The 23,252-nt window shown below is 41.3% G+C and overlaps 1 protein-coding gene across 1 annotated transcript in view; it reads left to right on the plus strand.

Annotated features, from left to right (window-relative positions):
• The window catches only part of FAM241A (family with sequence similarity 241 member A), a 34,366-nt gene extending 22,409 nt beyond the window's left edge, over positions 1 to 11,957 (plus strand). The window contains exon 2 of the mRNA XM_054029578.1: positions 7,945 to 11,957. Within this exon, the coding sequence (XP_053885553.1) occupies positions 7,945 to 8,190 (246 nt within the window). The 3' untranslated portion in view covers positions 8,191 to 11,957. The remainder of the gene's footprint in view (positions 1 to 7,944) is intronic.
• Positions 11,958 to 23,252: the final 11,295 nt, after the last annotated feature.

Below are 23,252 nucleotides of genomic sequence, written 5' to 3' on the forward strand. Positions count from 1 at the left end.
CCACTCCAGGACTAAAGTGGAGGCACAAGTCGACTTCATAAATCAATGTTTGATGAACTGGGCCTTAACCTGAACATAGGGAAATTGACTCTGTCCCCTGTTCAGTGGATAGAGTTCATAGGGGCGGTGCTGGACTCGACCCACGCCAGGGCATACCTCCCGGAAGTGAAATTTCGGGCCCTGGGCAACATCATTCAAAGTCTCAGGCAGTTTCCCACTACGATAGCAAGGAATTGCCTGTAACTTCTAGGACACGTGGCCTCTTGTACCTATGTGGTGCAACACGCCAGGCTCAGACTCTGGCCTCTCCAATCGTGGCTAGCCTCAGTGTATTGGCTTGCTCAGGACAGTTTGTACAGGGTCGTGACTCTGCTTTGCCTGGTCCTCGACTCCCTTCAGTGGTGGCTGGACCACTAGTGTGTGCAGGGGTCCCTTCACTGGTCCTCAGCTGTCCCATCTTGCTAGTGACAGATGCATCAGCCTTGGGATGAGGAGCACATCTGAGAGACCTCAGGACACAAGGCCTCTGGTCTCAGGCGGAACTCGCTCTCCACATCTATTTCAGAGAGCTGAGAGCGGTGCGCCTAGTATGCCAGACTTTCCGAACCCACTTGACAAGGAGATGTCAAGCATTACCAGCAGATCGAGGGAAGTGATTATTCCCCTCTATTTGGCACTGGTGAGGCCACACCTGGAGTATTGTATCTAGTTTTGGTCCCTCCACTACAGAAGGAATGTGGACAAATTGGAGAGAGTCCAGCAGAGGGCAATGAAAACAGTTAGGGGGCTGGGGCACATGACTTACGAGGAGAGGCTGAGGGAACTTGGGTTATGTAGTCTGCAGAAGAAAAGAGTGAGAGGGGATTTGATAGCAGCTTCAACTTCCTGAAACGGGGGGCGGGGGGGGGTTCCAAAGAGGATGGAGCCTAGGCTGTTCTCGGTGGTGGCAGATGACAGAACAAGAAGCAATGGTCTCAAGTTGCAGTGGGGGAGGTCTAGGTTGGATATTAGGAAACACTGTTTCACTAGGAGAGTGGTGAAGCACTGGAATGGGTTACCTAGGGAGGTAATGGAATCTCCATCCTTAGAGGTTTTTAAGGCCCATCTTGACAAAGCCCTGGCTGAGATGATTTAGTTGCTGGTTTGAGCAGGGGATTGGACTAGAAGACCTCCTGAGGTCTGTTCCAACCTTAACATTCTATGATTCTATGTGTATCAGTCATGATAGACAACACCACGGCGATGTTCTATATCAACAAACGGGTGCACACTCCTCTTCCCTGTGCCGGGAAGCCCTCATGCTGTGGGACCTTTGTGTAGCTCATTCAATACTCCTGCAAGCGTCGTACCTCCCAGGAGTATAGAATGAGTTGGCAGACTGTCTCAGCAGGTCTTTTCACGGCCACGAGTGGTCCCTATGCCCAGACATTGCGAACTCCATCTTCCAACGGTGGGGCTTTCCCCAGATGGGCCTGTTCGCCCCATGACACAACAGGAAGTGCCAACAGTTTTGCTCCTTCCTGAATCACAGCCCGGGCTGTATCGTGGACACTTTCCTCCTTCCATAGGGAGACCGTCTCCTGTACGAGTTCCCGCCCATCCCTCTCATTCACAAGGTGCTCCTCAAGATACGGAGGGAAGAGGCTTCAATTTTATTGATAGCTCCAGCCTGGCCCCGCCAACACTAGTACACATCTCTCCTGGAAATGTCCATGGAAGCCCCAGTTACCTTGCCGCTCCTCCCGGACTTAATAACTCAGGATCACAGCCGTCTCCAGCACCTGAACCTCGAGTTGTTGCTCCTCCCAGCGTGGAAACTCCATGGCTGAACCCCACAGAGCTCTCCTGCTCGGTCCCAGTTAGACAAGTCCTCCTTGGCAATAGGAAACCCTCCACCAGGGCTACCTACCTTGCCAAATGGAAGAGATTCTCAGTCTGTTCGGCGCAGCATCACTCGTCCCCGATGCTCACCTCTACACCACTCTTGTACCTACGTGGTGCAACACGCCAGGCTCAGACGATGGACTACTTTCTCCATCTCAAACATATCTTTGCCCATATCATCAATAAGGGTTCACTTGGCCGCCATCTCTGCCTTCCATCCAGGTTCAGAGGGCCGGTCGGTGTTTGCCAACTCCTATGGTCAGCCGTTTCCTGAAAGGTCTTGGCAGGCTGTATCCGCACGTCTGGCAACTGACCCCAACCTGGGACCTCAATCTGGTCCTTTCCAAATTGATGGGTCTGCCCTTTGAACCGCTGGCGACGTGTTCCCTGCTCTAGCCATCATACAAGGTGACATTTCTGGTAGCGATAACCTCAGCCAGGAGGGTATATGAGCTTACGGCCCTAACATCAGAGCCCCCTTACACCGTGTTCTATAAGGACAAGGTTCAACGCAAGCCACATCCAGCTTTTCTCCTGAAGGTTGTCTCCCAGTTTCACATCAACCAGGACATTTTCCTCCCTATGTTCTATCCTAAGCCGCACTCGAGCGGCAGAGAGCAGAGGTTTCGCTCATTGGATGTCCGCAGAGTGCTAACCTTTTATATTTAAAGAACTAAACTGTTTAGGAAGTCCATTCAACTGTTTGTGGCCATGGCAGACAGGATGAAGGGTCTTCCAGTCTCCTCCCAACAAATTTCCTCGTTGATCACGTCCTGCATCTGTGAATGCTATAAACTGGCAGAGGTGCCTGCCCCTCCGCTCACAGTGCACTCCACTAGGGCGCAAACTTCTTTAGCCGCATTTCTGGCGTAAGTCCCAACCCAGGAAATATGCGGAGCAGCGACATGTTCCTCCACATACTTTCACCGTGCATTAAGTGATTACCCAGCAGGCCAGAGACGATGCGGCCTTCGGTAGAGCAGTGCTCCAGTTAGTGGACAGCTCCGACTTTCTCGTAACTGTTGTTCTTCCAGATGTGGTGTTCATGTCATTCCAATACCCACCCACCTAGCCCTTTGTCGGAGTAGCCCGCAAGAAGGAACTGAGGGAGTGGGGGGTTGGTGGGGCCCAGACCGACCCGATGGATACTGCTAGGGGGAAAATCTTCCGGCTGCCACTCATGCACACCTTATTGGAATGGACATGAACAGCACCTCTCGAAGAACGACAGTTACGAGAAGATGAGTAACTTTTTTTCTATTTAGAAAACTTTGTTATAGTATGGCAGCACTCACAAAGGCCTGGCCTGATTCAGCAAGATACTTAAAGACACGCCTAACTTTAGCTGTGTAAATAGTCTCATGGAAGTCAATCGTGAATAAGGGTCTAAAACAGTGACAGATAATGCTAAGTGTTTAAAAGTTCATTTTTGAACAAAGACTACTTGTGAATAAATTTAAGCTTTATTTAGTCATGTTTCTTTAGCAGTCTGAAGTATCGTAACCAATTGTTGGAGATTTATATTAACAGTAGTCCAACTGTAGCTCCACTGCTAAAGAAAGTATTTGGCAAGAACATGGAATGATTATGCAGCATTGTGAAGAAAAATGTGCCATCTATATTTTATGGCTGATAATCTGTTTTCAGTTTTACTTGTTTTTTGATACCCTGCTGAAGCAAAATTGCTCTTCTCAGAAATCTTTGAAGCACAGTTTCAAATTTTAATTTTAACTCAGATCAGTAGAGAGACTAGTTTAGAAATATGTTGAATTATTGAGGAGAGCCCTACATTATTTCTCTTTATTAGATTTTTTTTCAGTCCAACGAAAAGATTACTAACATACTAACTGCTTTAGCAGCTTTCCTCTAGATTAAGAATCTCATTTTGAAAATTACTGTAATATCTGTGGCAGATTATGAAGTATCAGAAAACTGGGTGAAATTTATTCTGCCATATTAAACATACCATACAATGAAGACTTTTGTTCTAGTTTTAACGTGCTTCAATATCTATTTTACCTTAGAGATTCAGGAATACAAAATTGTTTGTATCAGTTCTTAAGAAGTAGGGAATGAAGTAAATGCCTTTCATTTTAAAAAATTTTCTAGAAGAGACTTTTTAAATTTTGCAATCTAGGCTATTACAGAATAATAGACTATTGTATTTATTCATTGTTCTGATGTAATAAAATGTATGTGCTTTTGCTGCCTTCAACTTTTCAGAGTAAAATAATATGAGAGGGGCAAGGACTCCAGGCTTTCCCAGCAATGGCCTGGGACTAATTCATGTGATGATAAAAATGTACAAGACATGTAAGACAAAGGTAAAACTCCAGGCAGTCCTGAACTAAGTTTGATATGTGCCTCTCCACCAAAAATCTTACAGTACTCTATAGTGTTAATCTATGTTATGGGGAAGAATTCAAGTCAGTAAATTCAGGGGTCAACTATTTAGTGTTTTCAGTTGTTTCCTCTGGGCTATCGAAATTTGTTCTGTCCTCCTCATGGAGACTGAAGATAGTTCAGAACTGTTGGCCTGATCAGGTGATGACTCACTTAAGGATCTTGCTAAAGATTTTTGCCTTTGTCCAAGAGGCCAACTGAGCGTGGTGTAGCCTGGATCTTGGCTGCTACCCTCCCGTATCAGGGAGTGCAAGTATCAGGGAAGGCATTGCTTGTGGTATTGGACAAACCCCATGGGATGTGGCCCTACCCCATTCTGTGCTGGCCAGCTGTCCAAGACCAGTGTTGGGATAGAGGATGCTGTTTCTCCAGGAAGGTGTAGGAGTTGCTCCTACAGGCACTCCCAGAAGTATTCTGTCTGCATCAGCATTGCACATGGAAAGTATCTCCAGCCACGTATGTGGTGTCGTTCCATTCATGCTAACTGTGGTCCCTGGAGCTGCAGTATAGATCTTAAGTGCAAGCCTCTGAGTGTGAATGACAGAGCGAGATCAGTTTTTTGCACTTTTCCCCCCTACATATCCTTCCCTCAATAAATACACTAGCTGGCACATTAGTGTGACATCTGTCTTTTAGGCAACTCCCTCTGTTACACAAGAGGACAGAAAGGGACAAGAACAGACTCTCAATGTGGCAAGCATCCTTCCTATGGAATCTTAAGGGTTGTACACAAAAGAGATTCAGGCTTAAACATTCCGCAATCTGATCCTGCACTCCTGAAGTTACTGGGAGATTTAATACTGATTTCATTGGGAGCAGGATTAGACCCAAAGTGTCAGCAGGTGTGGTTTTTGTGCCCCTTGAAAATCATGTATGAGAAATTTGGCGAGGAGAAAAAAGGAGGGTGGTGTGACGGGTTAGATCACAGAACCCCCCTGGGAGCTGCCACCTGTTGTACCAAGACTATTTCTACCCCTGCCTTCCCTGCCAGCTCGGGGCCCCAGCACCCTGTCTTGCTGAACCATACACTCCTGTCTGCTCCAACAAAGACCCAGAGTCTGAATTACTTGCCCCAAAGCTGCAGGTTTACCTGAAAGCAGCTAACAGAAGTGTTCCTGTCTTCAACACTCAGATGCCCAACTCCCAATGGGGTCTAAACCCAAATAAAGCCGTTTTACCCTGTATATAGCTTATACAGGGTAAACTCATAAATTGTTCGCCCTCTATAACACTGATAGAGAGAGATGCACAGTTGTTTGCCCCCCCCAGGTATTAATACATACTCTGAGTTAATTAATAAGTAAAAAGTGATTTTTATTAAATACAGAAAGTAGGATTTAAGTGGTTCCAAGTAGTAAACAGACAGAATGAAGTAAGGTACCAAGCAAAATAAAATAAAACATGCAAATCTATGTCTAATCAAACTGAATACAGATAATCTCATCCTCAGTGATGCTTCAGTAAGTTTTTTTTCCTCAGACTGGACACCTTCCAGGCCTGGGCACAATTCTTTCCCTGGTACAGCTCTTGTTCCAGCTCAGGTGGTAGCTAGGGGATTCTTCATGATGGCTCCTTTCTCTTTGTTCTGTTCCACCCCTTTGTATGTCTTTTGCATAAGGTGGGAATCCTTTGGCCCTCTCTGGGTTCCCACCCCCTCCTTCTCAATGGGAAGACACCAGATTAAAGATGGATTCCAGTTCAGGTGACATGATCACATGTCACTGCAAGACTTCATTGCCCACTTGCCAGCACACAGGTATACAGGAAGACTTAGAGGTAAAACACAGCCATCTGCAGACAATGGTCCTAGTTAATGGGAGTCATCAAGATTCCAAACCACCATTAATGGCCCACACTTTGCATAATTACAATAGGCCCTCAGAGTTGTATTTCATATTTCTAGTTTCAGATACAAGAGTGGTACATTTATACAAATAGGATGATCACACTCAGTAAATTATAAGCTTTGTAATGATACCTTACAAGAGACCTTTTGCATGAGGCATATTCCAGTTACATTATATTCACTTATTAGCATATTTTTATTAAACTATATAGACTGCAATGTCACAGGTGGCTTTTAATAAGTTTGTCCAGTTAGCGGAGTTCCAATCTTAGGCAACAATCTGCCTACTGTGTGAGCCTGCGTAGTAACTACACAAAATATTTAACCACTGGGTATGTTTTCCCCGCCTGTCTCTGTCTGAGATAAAGTCTGGAAGCTCAAAACAAATAATTTTGTGAACTGGCAGGTAGGAAAAATTAATTTTACACACATGAACCTGTAGAACTGCAATGGACTGTTACAAATGTTCGGTCTCTCTTCATTTCTGTTCCTAATTTTGCTATAGCACTCTTACAACCAAACTTTCATTCCGTGTGAAGGTTCTACATGTGACCTAATACCTACTTTGGGAAAAGGTGCTTAGACTGTTGGATTGTCTTTGTTGTTGTTGTTATCGTGAGTACAGTGCTTTATACTAATGGGAATTCAGCATTTTTAAATGATAGGTTATCAGATTCTGTAATGGGGACCAGATTCCACTATCAGTTATCCAGGTAGTCTCCATCAGGAAGCCAATTACTATCTGCTGTAACCACAGGAAATAGAAGGACTTCTACCCTTAGATATAATTGAAGCTGCAGTTAGAAATTAGCTTTTGAATATAAATCCAGACTTGACACAGTACTCCCTCTTCCAGAAACTTTGCTTTATGGTGAACACTTAATAACTATAATTAGGGTTTACAACCAGCCTGTTGTTGGAAATATTGATTTGTTGACTAAAATATTGATGAGTAGCTTGTGATTGCTACTAATGGAAGCATCAGAAAAAGCATGTCCCTGAGCTACTTTATCATCTTGAAAGTGTGCTCATTGAACATGAAATTCACCCCTCTTCACTCAAATCCCAAGTATTTAGGTTTTGCGCAATTAATTTCATGGAGCTGTCCCTGCTCTGCAGCCGCTGTTCTAACCCATGTGATAGAATGGTGTCTTCTGCCCCTCTGTGGCTCTTGTACAGTGGTGTTTGTACCACTGGATTTGCATAAGTGAAAATCCAGTTGCCCCCCTCCAATCTGTCCCATTTGGAGTTAGTGTGGAACACCCTTTAATGGTGCAAAGGTTCCTTGGTACCACTGCTCCACCTGTGATTTTCCTAAATCCCTTCTGCTGCCTACCCCTACCTCCAGAAATACTGGGAGGTTTCCACAACTTCTTGCACCATGTCTTCACACTAGGATGAATTTCAGCTTTCCCTGTTGCTAGCCTCACCCATTGTCTTCCCTGGCCATCTTTCAATAATAAAAATCCCTTCAGTTTCTTTGTCTTGTGCAAAATACGTAATGGTTTGTAGTCTGCTAGTAGAGATTATTCATGCAGGTTCAGTGGTTCTAAAGTCTTACTGGCAATGACTTTTCAATGAATCCACTGTATTCACTATTGACTATGTTAAATTATGCAACTCATATCAGGTATTGAATTTGAGTTCCTTTTTACATACATTTTTTTGGTATATTTTGATTTTTTTTCTAATTCTTGAAATGTTTGTAAATTGTAAGAGACAGTAATAATAGTATCATATATATATATATATATATATACACATACACACACACGTCCAAACTATTTCCTGCTTTTGTTTTCTGTCTGCAGGTCCAGCAAGAACAAAGAAGCCACAGTGTGGAGCCTGTTATAGATGACTATAAAAAGATGGGGACTCTCTTTGGTGAACTAAACAAAAGCCTTATCAGCATAGGCTTCACGAGGATGTATTTTGGAGAACGGATTGTGGAACCTGTAATAATCATATTCTTCTGGGTTATGCTTTGGTTCCTTGGCTTGCAAGCTCTTGGACTAGTTGCTGTTCTGTGCCTTGTCATTATTTACGTGCAACAGTAGAGTATGGTGAATGGCCTGTTGGATAACCTATTACAACCATGTCACCTTTCAATGGATTTATATGTTTAAACAAACACTGGCATATTAAAAGCTGCGATTTTCCAAATCATGCTACACATTACATTTGTGAGGTCTCTACATTCAGACTAAAATTACATATGCATTTTAAAGGAAGTCAACAGTCCTAGCACATCTCCAAAGGGAATGAAAAGGATATGCTCCTACTAATGGTACTATCCAAAGTAACTTACTCTTTTGAAGGGCTTGTCCACACAGTAAGTTAGTACACAGCAAGCCAGGGTGTGACTCTACTGCACACTAGCGTTTCAAATACTAACTCGGTGTGGACAAGCCGTGAGTGAGGGTACATGAGCCATTGCATCCTTGAGGGCTCAGTCCTAGGTTGTCTTTTTTTATTAAACGTGGTATAAAAACACCTCTATCTGAATGGAGTCAGCCTCTCTTCTGTGATGTGGCTGATATTTTGAAATGACACTTTCTTGTGTAATGGAAATTCCTCTCTTTGTTTTGAAGAGTACACATAACCATGAGATTTATGTTCTGTTATTTTTACATTGTTTTCCTGTAAGCTTTTTGAAAGCTGGACCCATAAATCTGAAGTAACTAACTAAAAATGTGTTCCTCCACTGGCTTGCACGTGTGCGTGCACACATTAGTTTGTGACTGTAATGCCAGGCCTATGTTAGAAAAGGGTTGTCAGTCTAGCTATACCGACATAACTATACCAGCAAATCCTCCTCCGGTAAGCTTAGCTTATACTGGCAAAAAAGTACTGTTGCCAATATAATTGTATCTACCCTAAAGCTTTTGCCAATATATAATTGTCAGGAAAAAAATCACACCTGTAACTGACTTTGCTGTGCTGGCAAAGTTTCTAGTGTAGACCAGGCCTAGATCTACTTGTGTGTGCTTGGCTCTGGCCATTAATGCCTTTTTTAAATATCAAAACAGTTATCTTAGAGGAAATAATTTGGGGACTTCGCAAATAAATATAAATCCCCACCTCTGCAACTACTATTCCAGCTAATGTGCTTGAATACTGACCACAGCCCCTCTACACCTCATATGCAGGAGGGTTGTATTACTAGTGTTAAATGTGGATCTGTCAACTTTGCTGATTCTGGTTTACTGCCCAATCCTAACTTAGATGCAAGCTTTGCTTGTACAAGCACAGCAGACGCAGGCCTAATGTAAGATATGAGCAATTACGCAAGTAAGATAAGTATAGATAGATTTCAACTGCAGTCTTACTCAGGAATTTTTGGTGTTTGATTTGGAAATATACCATCTAGAGAAGCATGTTGTAAGCTGAAATATCAGAGAATAAGATATAATATTGTATAGAGTTTTAAAATAAATCTGTAAAATCCACTTTGGTAATGTAGGATCCAATCCTGAGAAGTGCTGAGCAGAGGAAAGGCCAGAGAAAATCTTCACTAAATAGGCTAACAATTTAGCGCCTCTCAAAACACGGTCTTTATTTTAAATACAGAATTGACTCTCTCCCTCTGCATTTTTTCATTTACATTTATTTAAATAAAACAGTTTACAATTTAAGATGTAAGCTTTTGAAATACTACTTTACTTTTGTTTTTGCAAACATTTTTGGATTGACAAACCTTAACCATGTGTAGTTTTTAGTTATTTACAAACTATGGGCTTCATCCAAAGACCATTGACCTCAATGAAAACAATCCCTATTGCTCCAATCCGTTAGTTAATTGGGTCCTTAGGAAGATTATGTCCACATGGAGTCACGTTGGATTCCATGCCCTGCACACACTGATCCAGTTGCAGGGCCTATGGAGCCATTCCTTGTAAACTTTTACAACCATTGAAATCAATTACTATTTGTGGTTTTAAGCACTAAGGCCCCAATCCTGCAACACTTTGTGCATATGTTTACCTCTATAAGTAGCCCCACTGCATTAATAAGACTGTTTGCATGTGGGAAGTTAAGCTCAACTGTAAGTGTGTGTCGACTGGGCCCAGGTTAAAGAATGTATCAGTCTGTACATGAGTAAAAGAAGTATGTTGATGACATGGGAATACTGTACATCATAAAATATTCATAGATCTGCTTTACTCAAACATTGCTGGAAATCTGGATTTCCAAAAGCTAAGTATGAATATAATTTGAATTTAATGGTGGGAACTCTCAACCCACAAGTGCCTAAGGATAAACATTTAAAAATCCTTTTAAAAATAATATAATATACATAGTATGTTTGTGTATTGTTTATATGTAGTTGTGGTTTTGTGTGTATCTATATATGGCCTGTATTACAAAATTTGCTTATTTTTTACATCATGCCTTTTTCCTCCCATACAAGTTATTGTTCAGAGCATTTCATCCAAACTCTTTTGCCTCGTAGGGAAAAGGTCAATGTCTTGTAGGATATTCCCTGTTGCTGAGATTCTGTGCGCACAGACTATATGTTGTGATGCAGAATACACTGATTTCCTGAAGTGAAAGGAAACCTTCCATTGTTTTGGAGCTTAAGGAATAGCCGGCCAAAAGTGGGGCTGGTTGGTCACAGGTACAGAAATGAAGTAGGGAAGACAATGTAGTTACCAGCATATCATTTTTTGTCTGTGCGTGTTAATGATCACAAACAATATGCATATAATCATCCCAGCAGCTCTCCTTCCCACACACATTCATGCAACACACATTCACATTCTTTACACTTGATTTTAGTTCAAAAGGAGTGTCAGCTATGTCTGTCCTCTTTTGAAGGAGACTATATCCTGCCCTACAAGTCCTTCATATCTGCATTTTTATGACCCTTAAAAAAAAAAAAAAAAAGCCCCCTCTATTATTATTGAAATTTAACACGGAATAGATGGAGATGGACAAATCTTTTCTTTTTCTAAAAAAAAATCTATCATTTGGACACCTCTCCTCCCCCCCGCACCTTTCAGTAATGTCCCCTACTTCATTACTTATAGTCTGCCACATAAAAGTATTTTATACAGGATTGTCTGCCTTTAATATCTATGTGTTACAGCATTTCCCTGCCCCATTTTTGTTTGCCCCCCCTTTTTTTTGAGAGAGAGAGTGAACTGGGGAAGACGTTCCATTATATTGAAAATGGTTTTAAATGAGCAACATAACTGAACAAAGATGTGTATCAAAAGAAAATGCATTGTAAAATTGTGTCAAATATTGTGAGAAAATGTATGAGCAGCCTTTGCATTGCTTCTTCCCCACACCCCAACTACAGTTTGAAGTCACTGGGAGTTTTGGATTTGCAAAGAATGCAGAATAGAGTCTCTATTCCAGAAATAAAGGGTGAATGTAAATTTTATTTGGATACAAGGGGTATAATCTCATGCTGAAAATCGTTAACGTTAATACAGGCGACTGTCAGTCTCTCTCCAGTTCTAATTACATGTGTCTTATGTATGTATACAATGATTGTATAAAAGAATTACATCATCCAAATTCACATTAAACAACGAACTTTGTAATCCTTATTGGTCTTTGGGGTGGATACTAAGATTTCTGTAGAACTATTACTGTGTCTCCAAAAGAGCCATCAGATGCATAAATGTTTTAATTACTATGTACAGTAAGGAAAGTGCACATACAGCAAAGCTGATGGAACCTCATTTATACTGAAAATTGACACATTGAAACTGTCCATAAGGGGGAAAATGTTGTTTCCTGGAGATATTTGTGTGAAATAAGTCTTATTGAAAGCACTTTGTTACTCTTTCTAATAAAATGTATTCTGTCCTCACATGAATTTGTTTTTACCCTCTGTGTTGTTCTGTCTTACATTTGGAAGCAGCTAACTGATTAATAAAACATGTCTGATACGTCTTGATAATCCACTGATTTCAACTGAACTTGAAATTATTGTAAATCAGCTATGGAAGAGTACACAGGTGCTCATCAGTGGACCATAGCAGCTGTTGGTAACTACATACAGCATCACATAACTATATGTCAAAGAATATAAACTGTCTCATTCCAAAAATCTGTGTAATCTCGTTACAGCTTCGGTGGCGGGAGGATTTTCTGGTTAAGACTGCAACCTGTGGAGGAACTAGATTTGGTCAGTAGCATTAGAGATACTTTATAAGCCCATAATTTGTAGACCTCTAAATAGACATTTTTGTTTAACACTCATTGTGAATGATACACAGTCCAAGACATACCAAAATGGTATGTGTCTCTCATTTCTCATTCCTCAACCCAGAAGTTGTTTCATTTCAGGCCATTCCAAAAAATGCACGTCTCTATCCCTGATTCTCAACCAGGGGTATGCATACCCAATGGGTACGCAGAGATCTTACAGGGGGTACAGCAACTCACCCTAGATATTTATCTAGTTTAAAACAGGCTACATAAAAAGCACTAGTGAAGTCAGTACAAACTAAAATTTCATACAATTACATGTTTTATACTGCTCTATATACTATCACTGAAATGTAAGTGCAATATTTACATTCCAATTAATTTATTTTATAATTATATGGTTAAAATGAGAAAGTCAGCAATTTTTCAGTAATAGTGGGCTGTGACACTTTGTATTTTTATGTCTGATTTTGTATGCAAATAGTTTTTAAGCGAGGTGAAACTTGGGGGGGTGCACAAGACAAATCAGACTTCTGAAAGGGGTACAGTAGTCTGGAAAGGTTGACAACACTGGTCTACACCACACAAAAAGCCAGAACTGGTAAGGCAACATAGGGCTCAATCTGCTTTAGAACAATTGTGTAGGAGGCCTTGGGGCCCAGTTCTGCAAACTTATGTGAATAGTCTTACTTGAAGTGTATGGGATCACCCACATGAGTAATAGGTTGCAGGATCAGGCCCACAGTTGTCATTTTCCAGTAAAATTCCTTGTAATGTGGAGATGCTACCAATTTCCCAAGCATCTTGGTTAACTTCTCTGTATAAGTATTTTTAGTCCTATGTACTATGTGCCTTTAAGAGTAATTTAGATTTTGTTTTATATTCTATAGCTTATCTATTCAATGTGTACCTAAATTCTATTCTTAAGAAAGCTCTAACTTTCTTATAATGGGGACAGAATAGTTTCAAAAGGGCGGGGCTTACAAATACTCTAATACCAGTGGTCCCCAACCTTTTCGTGTGGCGGGCGTCGAAGACCATGGCTGCCGGACAAGCAGCCGCTGAGAACTAGCGTCATCAAGAGACAATGCCGCCGAAAATCAGCATTTCAACAGCGACGCTTCTTGACGTTGCCGCTTCTCGGCGGCATTTCGGTAATTGCTTGTCCGGCAGCCAGTAGGCGGGCACCGCGTTGGCGACCCCTGCAGGTCTGGTTATTTCTAATGCACTTATATACTTGGTGTCTATTGTAAGGTAATAAACGTGGAAGAGGTTCATGTTTCACCACAACACACTGAAAATCCAACCCTTCCTTTCCGTCCCAATGATGAACACTTGTTCGCACCCTGCTAATTTCCCATCTTGATTATTGTAACTTCTCTCTTATCTGGCCTCCTTAACTCCCCTTTGGACAGTCTCTCCAGAGCTTATGTTCCTCACTCTCTATCAGGCCATATCACTAGCGCCCTCTTGCCTACCACACCAGTTTTAAACTTCCTATTTCCTTGCACAGCTCTGCCTCAGCCTACCTCTTGGATCTCATTTGTTAGCTCCTTTGCTCCATCAGCAATGACAGCCTCATCATCACCACCTTTCCTTCACATGTTCCCAGCTTTGTCTCTTCTCCATGCTACTTCATATGCATAGAACAACGTGATGCAAGTCCCACAAACACTAATTTTACTGTTTCAGTTGTCTTCTCTGCTCTAGCTTTATACCAGAGAGGCATATGGAAGAGAGGACTTCTTACAAAAAGAACTGAAGTCCTCATTTCTTAGTGTGTTTATCTTGTCTGTGTCTGCCTTCTAGGGTGCAAACTCCATGGGGCAGGAACTGTATTCATTTGTGTCTTGGACAACCCTGATTACATTTTTGGTGCTTAGCAAATTAATGCTGTCAGCTGCAGTGTTTAAAAATGTTTTATTATCAAGTGCTTGCAAAATATTTTCTCAGAGTGAATAAAGTGAAGAAACTGAAAGAATAAAGTTATCTGTCCAAGGGAAAGTTGTTGTAGAAGGTTAAAATATTTTGGGTCAATGGGAGAGAATACCTTTCTGGTGAGGCAGTTGCTGACCTATGTCCAGCTGCAGATGAATTAGCTGCTTTCCAATCCACCACCAGTTACCAAAGCTAATGGGGAGAAAGGACAATCTCACCCTACAAGGCCCAAGGAATCAGTCAGGTCTGTTTTAGCAAGATGCTGATGGCGGCTTGGAGTGGAGGGGCATGGAAGAGGGAGGATTGCCTCTCCGCTGTCCAGGAATTGGTCCAATGACATTAAAGGGAGATAGTGGGAGAATTAATACAGGACTGAATGCAGGATCTAGGATCTGTTATATCTATTAATCTTGTGTATTGCTTTCTATCCTGGGTGTGAGAACAACCCGGTGGTTTTATTGCTGGTCTTTGCTTCCCAGTTTGTGCCCACAACAATCACTATTTGCAAGAAATTTGTGTGTCTGCCTTTCTAACCTATCTTGCTGTGTCCTCTGTCAAGGTACTTTAAATATACCCATTACTGTGTATCTATTTTAAAGCACTAACAGTGATTGATCTAATCTCCCAAACCTCATTTTTAGGAGCTGGCGGTATCATTTGTGCAGTAGGAGCCAAGTTCATCACTGGGAAACTGCTGTTGGCTTCCCAGCAAGAGAAGTCATATTTCAGTATGACTGTAGCAGTTTGGGCTTCATAGAGGACTTCTGAGAGTACTATGGCGAAGATGGTGGATACATACTATATACCAGAACAAGAGGTGGACATCAGCCTTCTTCCTCAGTTCATTTACAAAGACTACCTGCTTGGAATAATTATCTCTGCTTTTTAGTAAATCTGTATTCTTTTTCTCACAAAAAAAAAACCCAGCTTGCCTCAAAACAACACAGCCATGCCTCCCTCATGTGCTTGCAACAAAGGAAAATACTATGGGTAACAGTTTCAAAAATATGTTAGGAACCAAAGTCCCATTTTCAAAAGAGACGAGCACTCAGGAACCTTGGGGCTCAGCTGCACTAACATTTAGTCTGTGGCAAGCGGAGGTGTGGATCTAACCTACACTAGCCTCCCGTGCTCTAACTGTTCATCCTGCTGGCTCACACTGACAGCTCTTTAATGCATGAACTGTTAATATGTGCCAGCAGGGTCCACACAGACCGACTGGGGAAAGCTAATGTGAGGTAGATTCATGCCTCAGTTTGCCACAAACTAAATGTTTATGTAGATAAGCCCTTTGTCTCGCTGACTTTCTGTGAGACTCGAGCTCCCAAGTGCCCAAGTTACTTTTGAAAATGGAACTTTTAAGCTCCTAAAACACTTACGTTTTTGAAAATTTTATCTGAGTGAAGCTAAATCAATGGATTCATATCTCTTTAAAAATCTATATAATCTTGATCCTAAAAGAACACTACTTCCCCCTGGGAAAATATAGGCAGCGTTTAAGGTAACCTGCACCAGTGTTCAGTAAAGCATTCTGGCATATCTATCTTAATGCTATCTTGCTTATGTCACACACTAAAACGAGTTCTCCAACAATTCCTTTACAGTCACTTTGTGTATTCATGCATCTTGTAAAAGACCTCTCTAGAGCTGACAACAGCCAAGTACTTGCTTTCCTCAGGCATTTCAGCCCTTTAAGCTCAGAACTCTGTCCCTCTTCCCCAGCTGATCTTATTTTGTCTGTAGGCAGCCGAACTCCACAAAATGGCCCTGCTTTTCCCTAAAGAGAGTGAAAATATAGTCTAGCAAAAAGCATCCTTTTCCTGGTCTTAATAGGATTAGTAAAAGCATATGATGATAAATTTTTCAGTAAGAATAAACCTTTCTCTGCCCTAAAGCTTGAGCTTATTTCAATAAATATCTTCTACAATTACACTGTTGCTGGAAAAAAGATTTAACAGCCTTGATTCTATTACCTATCTCTGATTTCTAGCCCTCTAATTACTTATGCTAAGTGGTGCTGTTTAGTGTCACCCAACATAATTAAATATTATTCTAAGTTGTTTGTACTCTGTTAATCATGATTCAGAAATTCAAGGAATCAGAAAGGTAAAAAGGAAACTATTTGGCTCTGTTGCATTTTCAGTGAAGCGTTGCCTAATGCCTCATGCTTGATTGATTCTTATTCCTGCTATTCAAAAAGCAAACACAAGTTACTGCTAACTGACCCCTTTGTTAACTTAACCTTTAAATTGCTCCCTTATTTTTCCTATCTTGTGCAGTAGCCATCACCATTCGGTCCACTCTACACTTGTAACATCTACTGCCTTGGGGAATTCAATTCCCATATAGGGGCTGGATTTGTCATGGTTATAGCACAGTTGAATAAGGCAGCGGAGGCAGAATTGTACCATAATTTAAGTGTTCCTAAACTGTGCTTCAGCATTGGACTTTATCATTTTTCTGTCCTGTCTACAATGCAAGCCTTAGGCAGGTTTTACCGGTCTTGCATGAATTCTGAGTTATAAGCATGTGCTGGTTAGTGTAAACAGGACCTTAAAACAGTAAGAACTTATTTGTGTATTGATTGCCATCTGCAGTTTCCCATAAGCCTGAGCAATGTATCATAATGGCTTTTTTTTTTTTTTTTTTTTTTTGGCAGGAATCAGCAGCAAATAAGCTACAAAATACTTTCAGGTGAAAGTAATCCTTCACTAATCATTACACTCTGCTGCTCTATTCTTAAATTACTTTCAGGAAACTTAATTCTCTGTTATTAGAACCTTCATTTAGATGTCAAAGTTGGTAATATATCTTTATTGTTAAATAAGGTTGCCCTCGTCTCACACACAGGCAGGATGATACTTTCTCTGAAAGCTTCTTTAATGCCTCCTTATCCCCTTTCCCACTATTCTCTGGGAATACAGACTGTGGAGGAAAATCACTTCAGCTCTCCTTCAATAGAAGTCAATCACTTTCATCACCGGCTTCTGGTAGTGCTCATTATGTTCTCCTCTGTAAAAGCCCCAGATGTCTCATGGGGAAACTCAGAAAGCATTCCACTTAGAATCAGATCTGTGTATGTATAGTTATATACTCTATGTATTTTATGTGCTTTATTACTATGATTTAAAAACTAATTTTTGAAAACATTAGTATTTGTTTGAGTTCATCCCCTGCTGCTTATTTCCCATATAAAGTCATAGGACCACATTCATCCCTGGCGGAACTCCCCAGTGGCCTGTAGAGTTTTCTGTTGAGAATGAATTTGGCTCATCGTGCCTGATCCTGTAGCTGCTACTCAGGCAAAACTCCCAGGGTCAAATTCAATCCTTAGATAGAATTATGCTGTTTCCACTATTGCCTTTATTGGAGCTGCTGATAGTTAAACCCTAACTGAATCTGGCCTTGTCCTTGAGTAAGCATTTAGCCTGATTAAGGACTGCAGAGTTAGGTCCAGGACTCTGTTTGTTACATTTATAACCCTCTCTGCGGCAACCAGTTGTGCAGTCACAAACACAGCGGTATGACTTTAGACTGCCACAGGAGCTGATAAGAAACCAGGGTCCTAATGACTAATGCGTTACAAATTTTTCCATTAAGTATTGGCATTCAGTGTTGGAAATTTCCACTCTCTCCTCACTTAACACAGCTTGTGCTTTCATTATCATATTCCTGGTATTTTGTGTTCACAGGAGACAAGTTTGAGAAGTGCTGATGTTTGCTCTCTGAGTAATGTGCACCTGGCTCCAAAGCAGCCCTGGATGCATGGGCATTCTAGGGTGGGCAGAGTGGAAGCCAGGCATGGGTGGACCAGAGGAAGGAAGGGGTGTGGCTGGGACAGGCTTACGTCCTGGCTATTCTGTACCCCTGCAAAGACCTGCGGGTCAGGGCATGATTGGGTCTGGGGAGCGAGTTAGAGCTGCTCTCAGGGTTGCCCTAGTCTGTGCCAAAGGCCACACCAGCCTGCAGCCTCCATGACCTTGAATAGGAGACACAAACTGCACTCCTGTCCCTTTGCTGGTGCCTACACAGGAATGATTGTGGTTTTATATTGGATGTTACTGGGACTATAAAACTTCTGGCTGGTGGTTTAGGATAAATCCTTTGCCAAGTGCATATTTTCATGAATTAAAATAGAATGACCTTTAACTCTAAGCAAGGGGAGGTTATGTAAAAACTTTTTCCTTTAAGACTTTTTAAAGGACTTTTAAAGGCTTTTAAATCATTTTAGTTTCTCAGATAAGGGAGTTACATTTAAAGTTTAAATCATTCATTTAAAACAAAACACAGAGAATCCTAAAATAATTCGACACCCCCAATAAAATCCTGACGTTTCCATACATCTGAAATTTGTCTGCAGAGCCTCTAAAGGTACACAGCTACAGGCTTCTACCTCTTACAAAAGGACAGACGATAAGAGCAAATAATTGCATTTATGGGGTTCCCAAGTCTGTATCCATCCCAGGTGTAGACGCATAGACTCTGTACCCAGTTGATGGCAAACAGGCTCATGGGATTGATGCTGCACCTGCCTTGACAATTTTTAAATGGGTCTTGTGGCACAAAGTTAATATTTCATTGCTGGACTCTGAAAAGCATCTCACCTTAGTCAGAGAGAAAAGATGGGGTGCATTGGACTGAAGAGGTACATGAATACACACAAAGGGTATGGAAGGAAGATGGTGTCTCCCTATTCTGGGAGCCCCACCTCACCTTTGCTCAACAATTTTACACCCCACTTGGAGCTCTGCAAATTCCTGCAGAGGTCTGTTATTAGTATTAGTCATGTACAGCATGGGATAATTCAGCTCACTGCACGGTAGGCATGTCCAGCCTTCTGAGGCCTGAATGCGCCAGAGGGTCACATAGAATTTATTCTGGACAGATTTCAGTATTGAAATCCCCCCCAAAAATTGTTTTTTTAATTGCTGAGCTGTTCTAAGGTAATTTGAAAGGTCATATTTCATCTCTTCTGTCATTAGATTTGTTTTAATGCATCTATTCATAGATACTTCTGAGTGTCATATTAATTTTTAGTACTTATACAGTGTCTTCTATTTTAAATATATGATCTTGGACTATGTGTGAATTAATTACTTGAATACCAAATTGTCCCCCAAAACATTTGAAATATCAGATGGAATGGAAATTCTGATTTTCACTTATCTTTATTTAGCAATTACTCTCCTAGCTTGACTCAACATCCATGTCACCTCAGTTGGAGACTGTTTGAGGTGCAGCTCAGGTTTCATTGTCCTGTGATATCATGTTTTTTGTCCTTTAAAGACTGCCAAAGTCAACCTGCAAGAAGAGGAAAGCCAAAAGACCTGATATTCCTAATGTAAAAAAACAAAAAAATCTTGAATAGTAAAAAATTAAACTTTAAGATTCTCTGTTGTCATAAAGAACCAGTAAGTAGCACAACTCTGTTTTTTCATTTTGACTTTGCAGTTCATCTTGAAGATACTGTGTAAAGCTCTGGATGAAGTTTTAGTAATAACTTCACTGACTCAGATGTAGAAGGTCAGATAGCTAAGTAGAGGATTCATGGCTTACTATTTTAAAGAGTGCAAAAACCACTTCACTGTTGTGGTTGTAATCTCAACTTGAGGAAGGACATGAGCAGTGGAAATGTCTTTGATTTTTTGCCCTCTCTGACTTCTGTAAAAAGCCTTCATCTATGTTTTTTGGTCTTTTCCATTCTGATATTGTTGTGTATATGCTTAAGTGCTCCGGGGCTTATTGCAGCCTCATAAAACAAAAATCAAGTTGCCATATGTTCCGTTTCTTCAGGAAGAAAAATGTAAATCAAAAACTTTATAACTCATGTAGCTGCTAAAAATGACTGCAAGATGCACTGGGCTCACTGATAGTATGGAACACTCGTGAGGCATGGCATTGACAGCATTGCTGGCTCCAGTCCCATGATGCCACTGGCTCCACTAATGATAAAGGTACCTACATAACTCCTCCAGTAGGGTTCACATAGCACATAGGTCTGATCCGAGAAGAATTAACTCATATTTTTAATCCTGTAACATACGCTGGAATTTGAAGGCAACGTCTCACAAAGCTGCGGTTCCCCCACTGCTCTCACCATCCACAACCTCTTGTAGTTCATATGCTACCCAAGATAATGTACAGTTGCCATAGCAGGCCTGTTGGTGCTTCCCGGTGGGGATATAATCACATTTGCCCTCTGTGTGCTCTGCTTCCTTTCCCCAGGTGATTTCAGCCCAATTTTCCTATGTTCATTGCATAAGCATAAGGGTTGACAGTGTAAGTACAAACAACTAGGCTTAAATAGCAAAATAAAACTGACATAGCAGGAAATTGAAATGTTCTGGCGAATACTCTGGTGTCTGGTCTCCATTGTGCACATTAGGGACTGGAATCGGAGCCATAGTTCAGTTTCCTGACGATGTCACATTGTGGTTTTTGAACATAGCTGTATGTATTTAGTCCCTTGAAACCATCAGGTCAAGAGTTCCTGCCATTAGCACAACTGTAAACTGCATTAGAGCATCCCACTGGAAAAATCAAAACTCCTGCTGGCTAACGGTTAATAATGTTTCAAGGGTAGTCTGCTCTCTGCCGTGCATCCTGATCATTATCTTTGTATACTTATTCCTGCTTCAATAACTTTATCAGCCGAGGTGTGCAAAATTCTAGCTCTACAATTTACAGATTTATAATATAGCTATTACTGCTGTGACTAGAAAATGAATTGTAATACTTCTATCATGGACACAAACTATGGTTAAAGCTTAGCAGTGCCCCCCCTAAGAAGGCTCACTTGCTGATTTTTGTTTCCATGGACTCCCAAACTGACTTAAAGAAATCAAGGCCACTGTGTTATTGGAAATGTTGACACCTTAGCTCTCAATTCTGAATGTCTCCTATTTGTCCATCAAGGCTTAAAATGTAATACCATTTGTATGAAATATCTTGTAAAGTTCATGCAGGAACTTACTTCTTGCCTCATATGTGTTCCATTTCACAGAACTGAAAATAATATGTCTGCTTTTGCATCTGTGCACCACATTTCCTAGTTTTTCATTCAAAATTCTTAGCCCCAGTTGTAAATTAGGGCCTGCACACACCATCTTTAATACATCTTCTCATTCCAAAGCATCTTTACAGACACAGGGAGAAGTACAGCACCACCATTCATTCCTGTCGATGGCTTATTCCTCCATTAAGTCCAGCCTGATCATGTCCCTACATATGATGTCCTGATAACTAGTCAGTAGTCAGCCTCTAGGTCTGACTGACCTTGGTTGCATTTGCATTACTTTCTTTAGCATCCTATCATCTATTTGTCTTCTACAGTGTCCCCACCATCATAATATTTTCCATTGCAGTCAATTCCATATCCTGACTTCACATCATACTCTTTCTAACTTTTTTTTTTTAAATCATTCCACTTTACACCTGCTATCATCCAAAGAACTCTCCTCTCTACTGCTGCCAGCCTTCTGATGTTTCATTTAATATATCTGCTTCCAAACCATAGAGCAGGGATTGGCAACTTATGGCACGCAGCCTGTCAGGGAAATCTGTTGGTGGGCTGGGACGGTTTGTTTACCTGCAGCGTCCGCAGGTTCAGCCGATCGCAGCTCCCTCTGGCCGCGGTTCGCCGTTCCAGGCCAATGGGGGGCTGTGGGAAGCAGCAGCCAGCACATCCCTTGGTCAACCAAAAATCAGACTGACCATATTATTAGTAGTAAGAGGCATAGAAGGTCACTGTTGGATGTTAGAGTCTATAGGAGTGCCGAGTGTGGCAGTGATCATGAGCTACTAATGGGAAAGTTAATAGTTAAAGGCTAGCTCTCTGAGGGAGGTATACAAGAATGATGCTTCGAGGGTGTTTCAGTCCATTAATTTGCAATGATAAAGAAATCTCACCACAGACTGGATTGGTACTGTTCAAGGAAGCAATACAAAATATGGTGGAGGAAGTTATTAGAAGGCATAACCAGACAAGGAAAAGCTAGACAAGTAATTAAACAAGAACATTACAGGAAAAGTGTAAACAATCCGGGACTGCTGGAAAGAGTGAAGAAATGAAAGTGTTGCAGAAAGCAGTGAAGAAATCACAAAGATTGCACAAGCAAAAGGTCTGGAAAGAAGTTGTTCAAGAGCTAGTGGAAGGGTCAAGAAAAAAAAATTAAAACAATGTACCAAAAGGTTAAGTGGAATATGGAAACACAGTCAGACCAGCAATACAAGCAGTAAGAGAGACTACCAGAGAACTGACAACAAATACCTAAGAGGTGCTGGAAGTATGGAAGCAGCATTTTGACCAAGTGTTCAACCCTGCCATTCAGCCAGTTGCAAGCAGTCTAGACATGCTAGATGAACAGTGCAAGGCAAAATGGTTATCAGCACTGAACCACCAGCAGAAAAAGAAAAAGAAATAGTAAGAGCAGTGAAGCACTTAAAAATGGGAAAGCTACAGGAATAGACAATATAATAGTTGAGCTGCTAAAATGTGGTGGGACAAATGCTGTCAAGCATTAAAGAGAAATATATAAGGCAGGGGTTTAGCAGTTTAGCTCTCTCTCTCCAGCTAAATTGATAGAGAGAAAATAAAGTATCTGATTTGCTGTACCCAAACAAAAAGTGAGAACTCTGTTATTCTCCAACAAGAGTATTATTGTTCTTTTGTTCCAGCAGCTGCTAAGCCATCGAGTGATTAAGTAACTTGCCCAGTATCACACAGGGAGTCTGTGGGAATTGAACCCCAGTTGCCTGCATCCCAATCCAGGGCCTTTAACTAAATGATCATTTTCCTGTCGAATAATAGTGCCCCATACTTATGCTTTTCTGGAGGTTCACACTTTAGGAGTAAGTTTTAGGAATTGGAAAAATCTATATAAAAAGAGTGAATTCTGAACAGTATTAATGGAGATGTCCTATCTCCTAGAACTGAAAGGGACCTTGAAAGGTTATCAAGTCCAGCCCCCTGTCTTCCCTAGCAGGACCAAGTACTGATTTTGCCCCTTATTAGGCT

Source organism: Malaclemys terrapin, chromosome 5 (assembly GCF_027887155.1).
Source record: "Malaclemys terrapin pileata isolate rMalTer1 chromosome 5, rMalTer1.hap1, whole genome shotgun sequence".
Lineage (NCBI taxonomy): Eukaryota > Metazoa > Chordata > Testudines > Emydidae > Malaclemys > Malaclemys terrapin.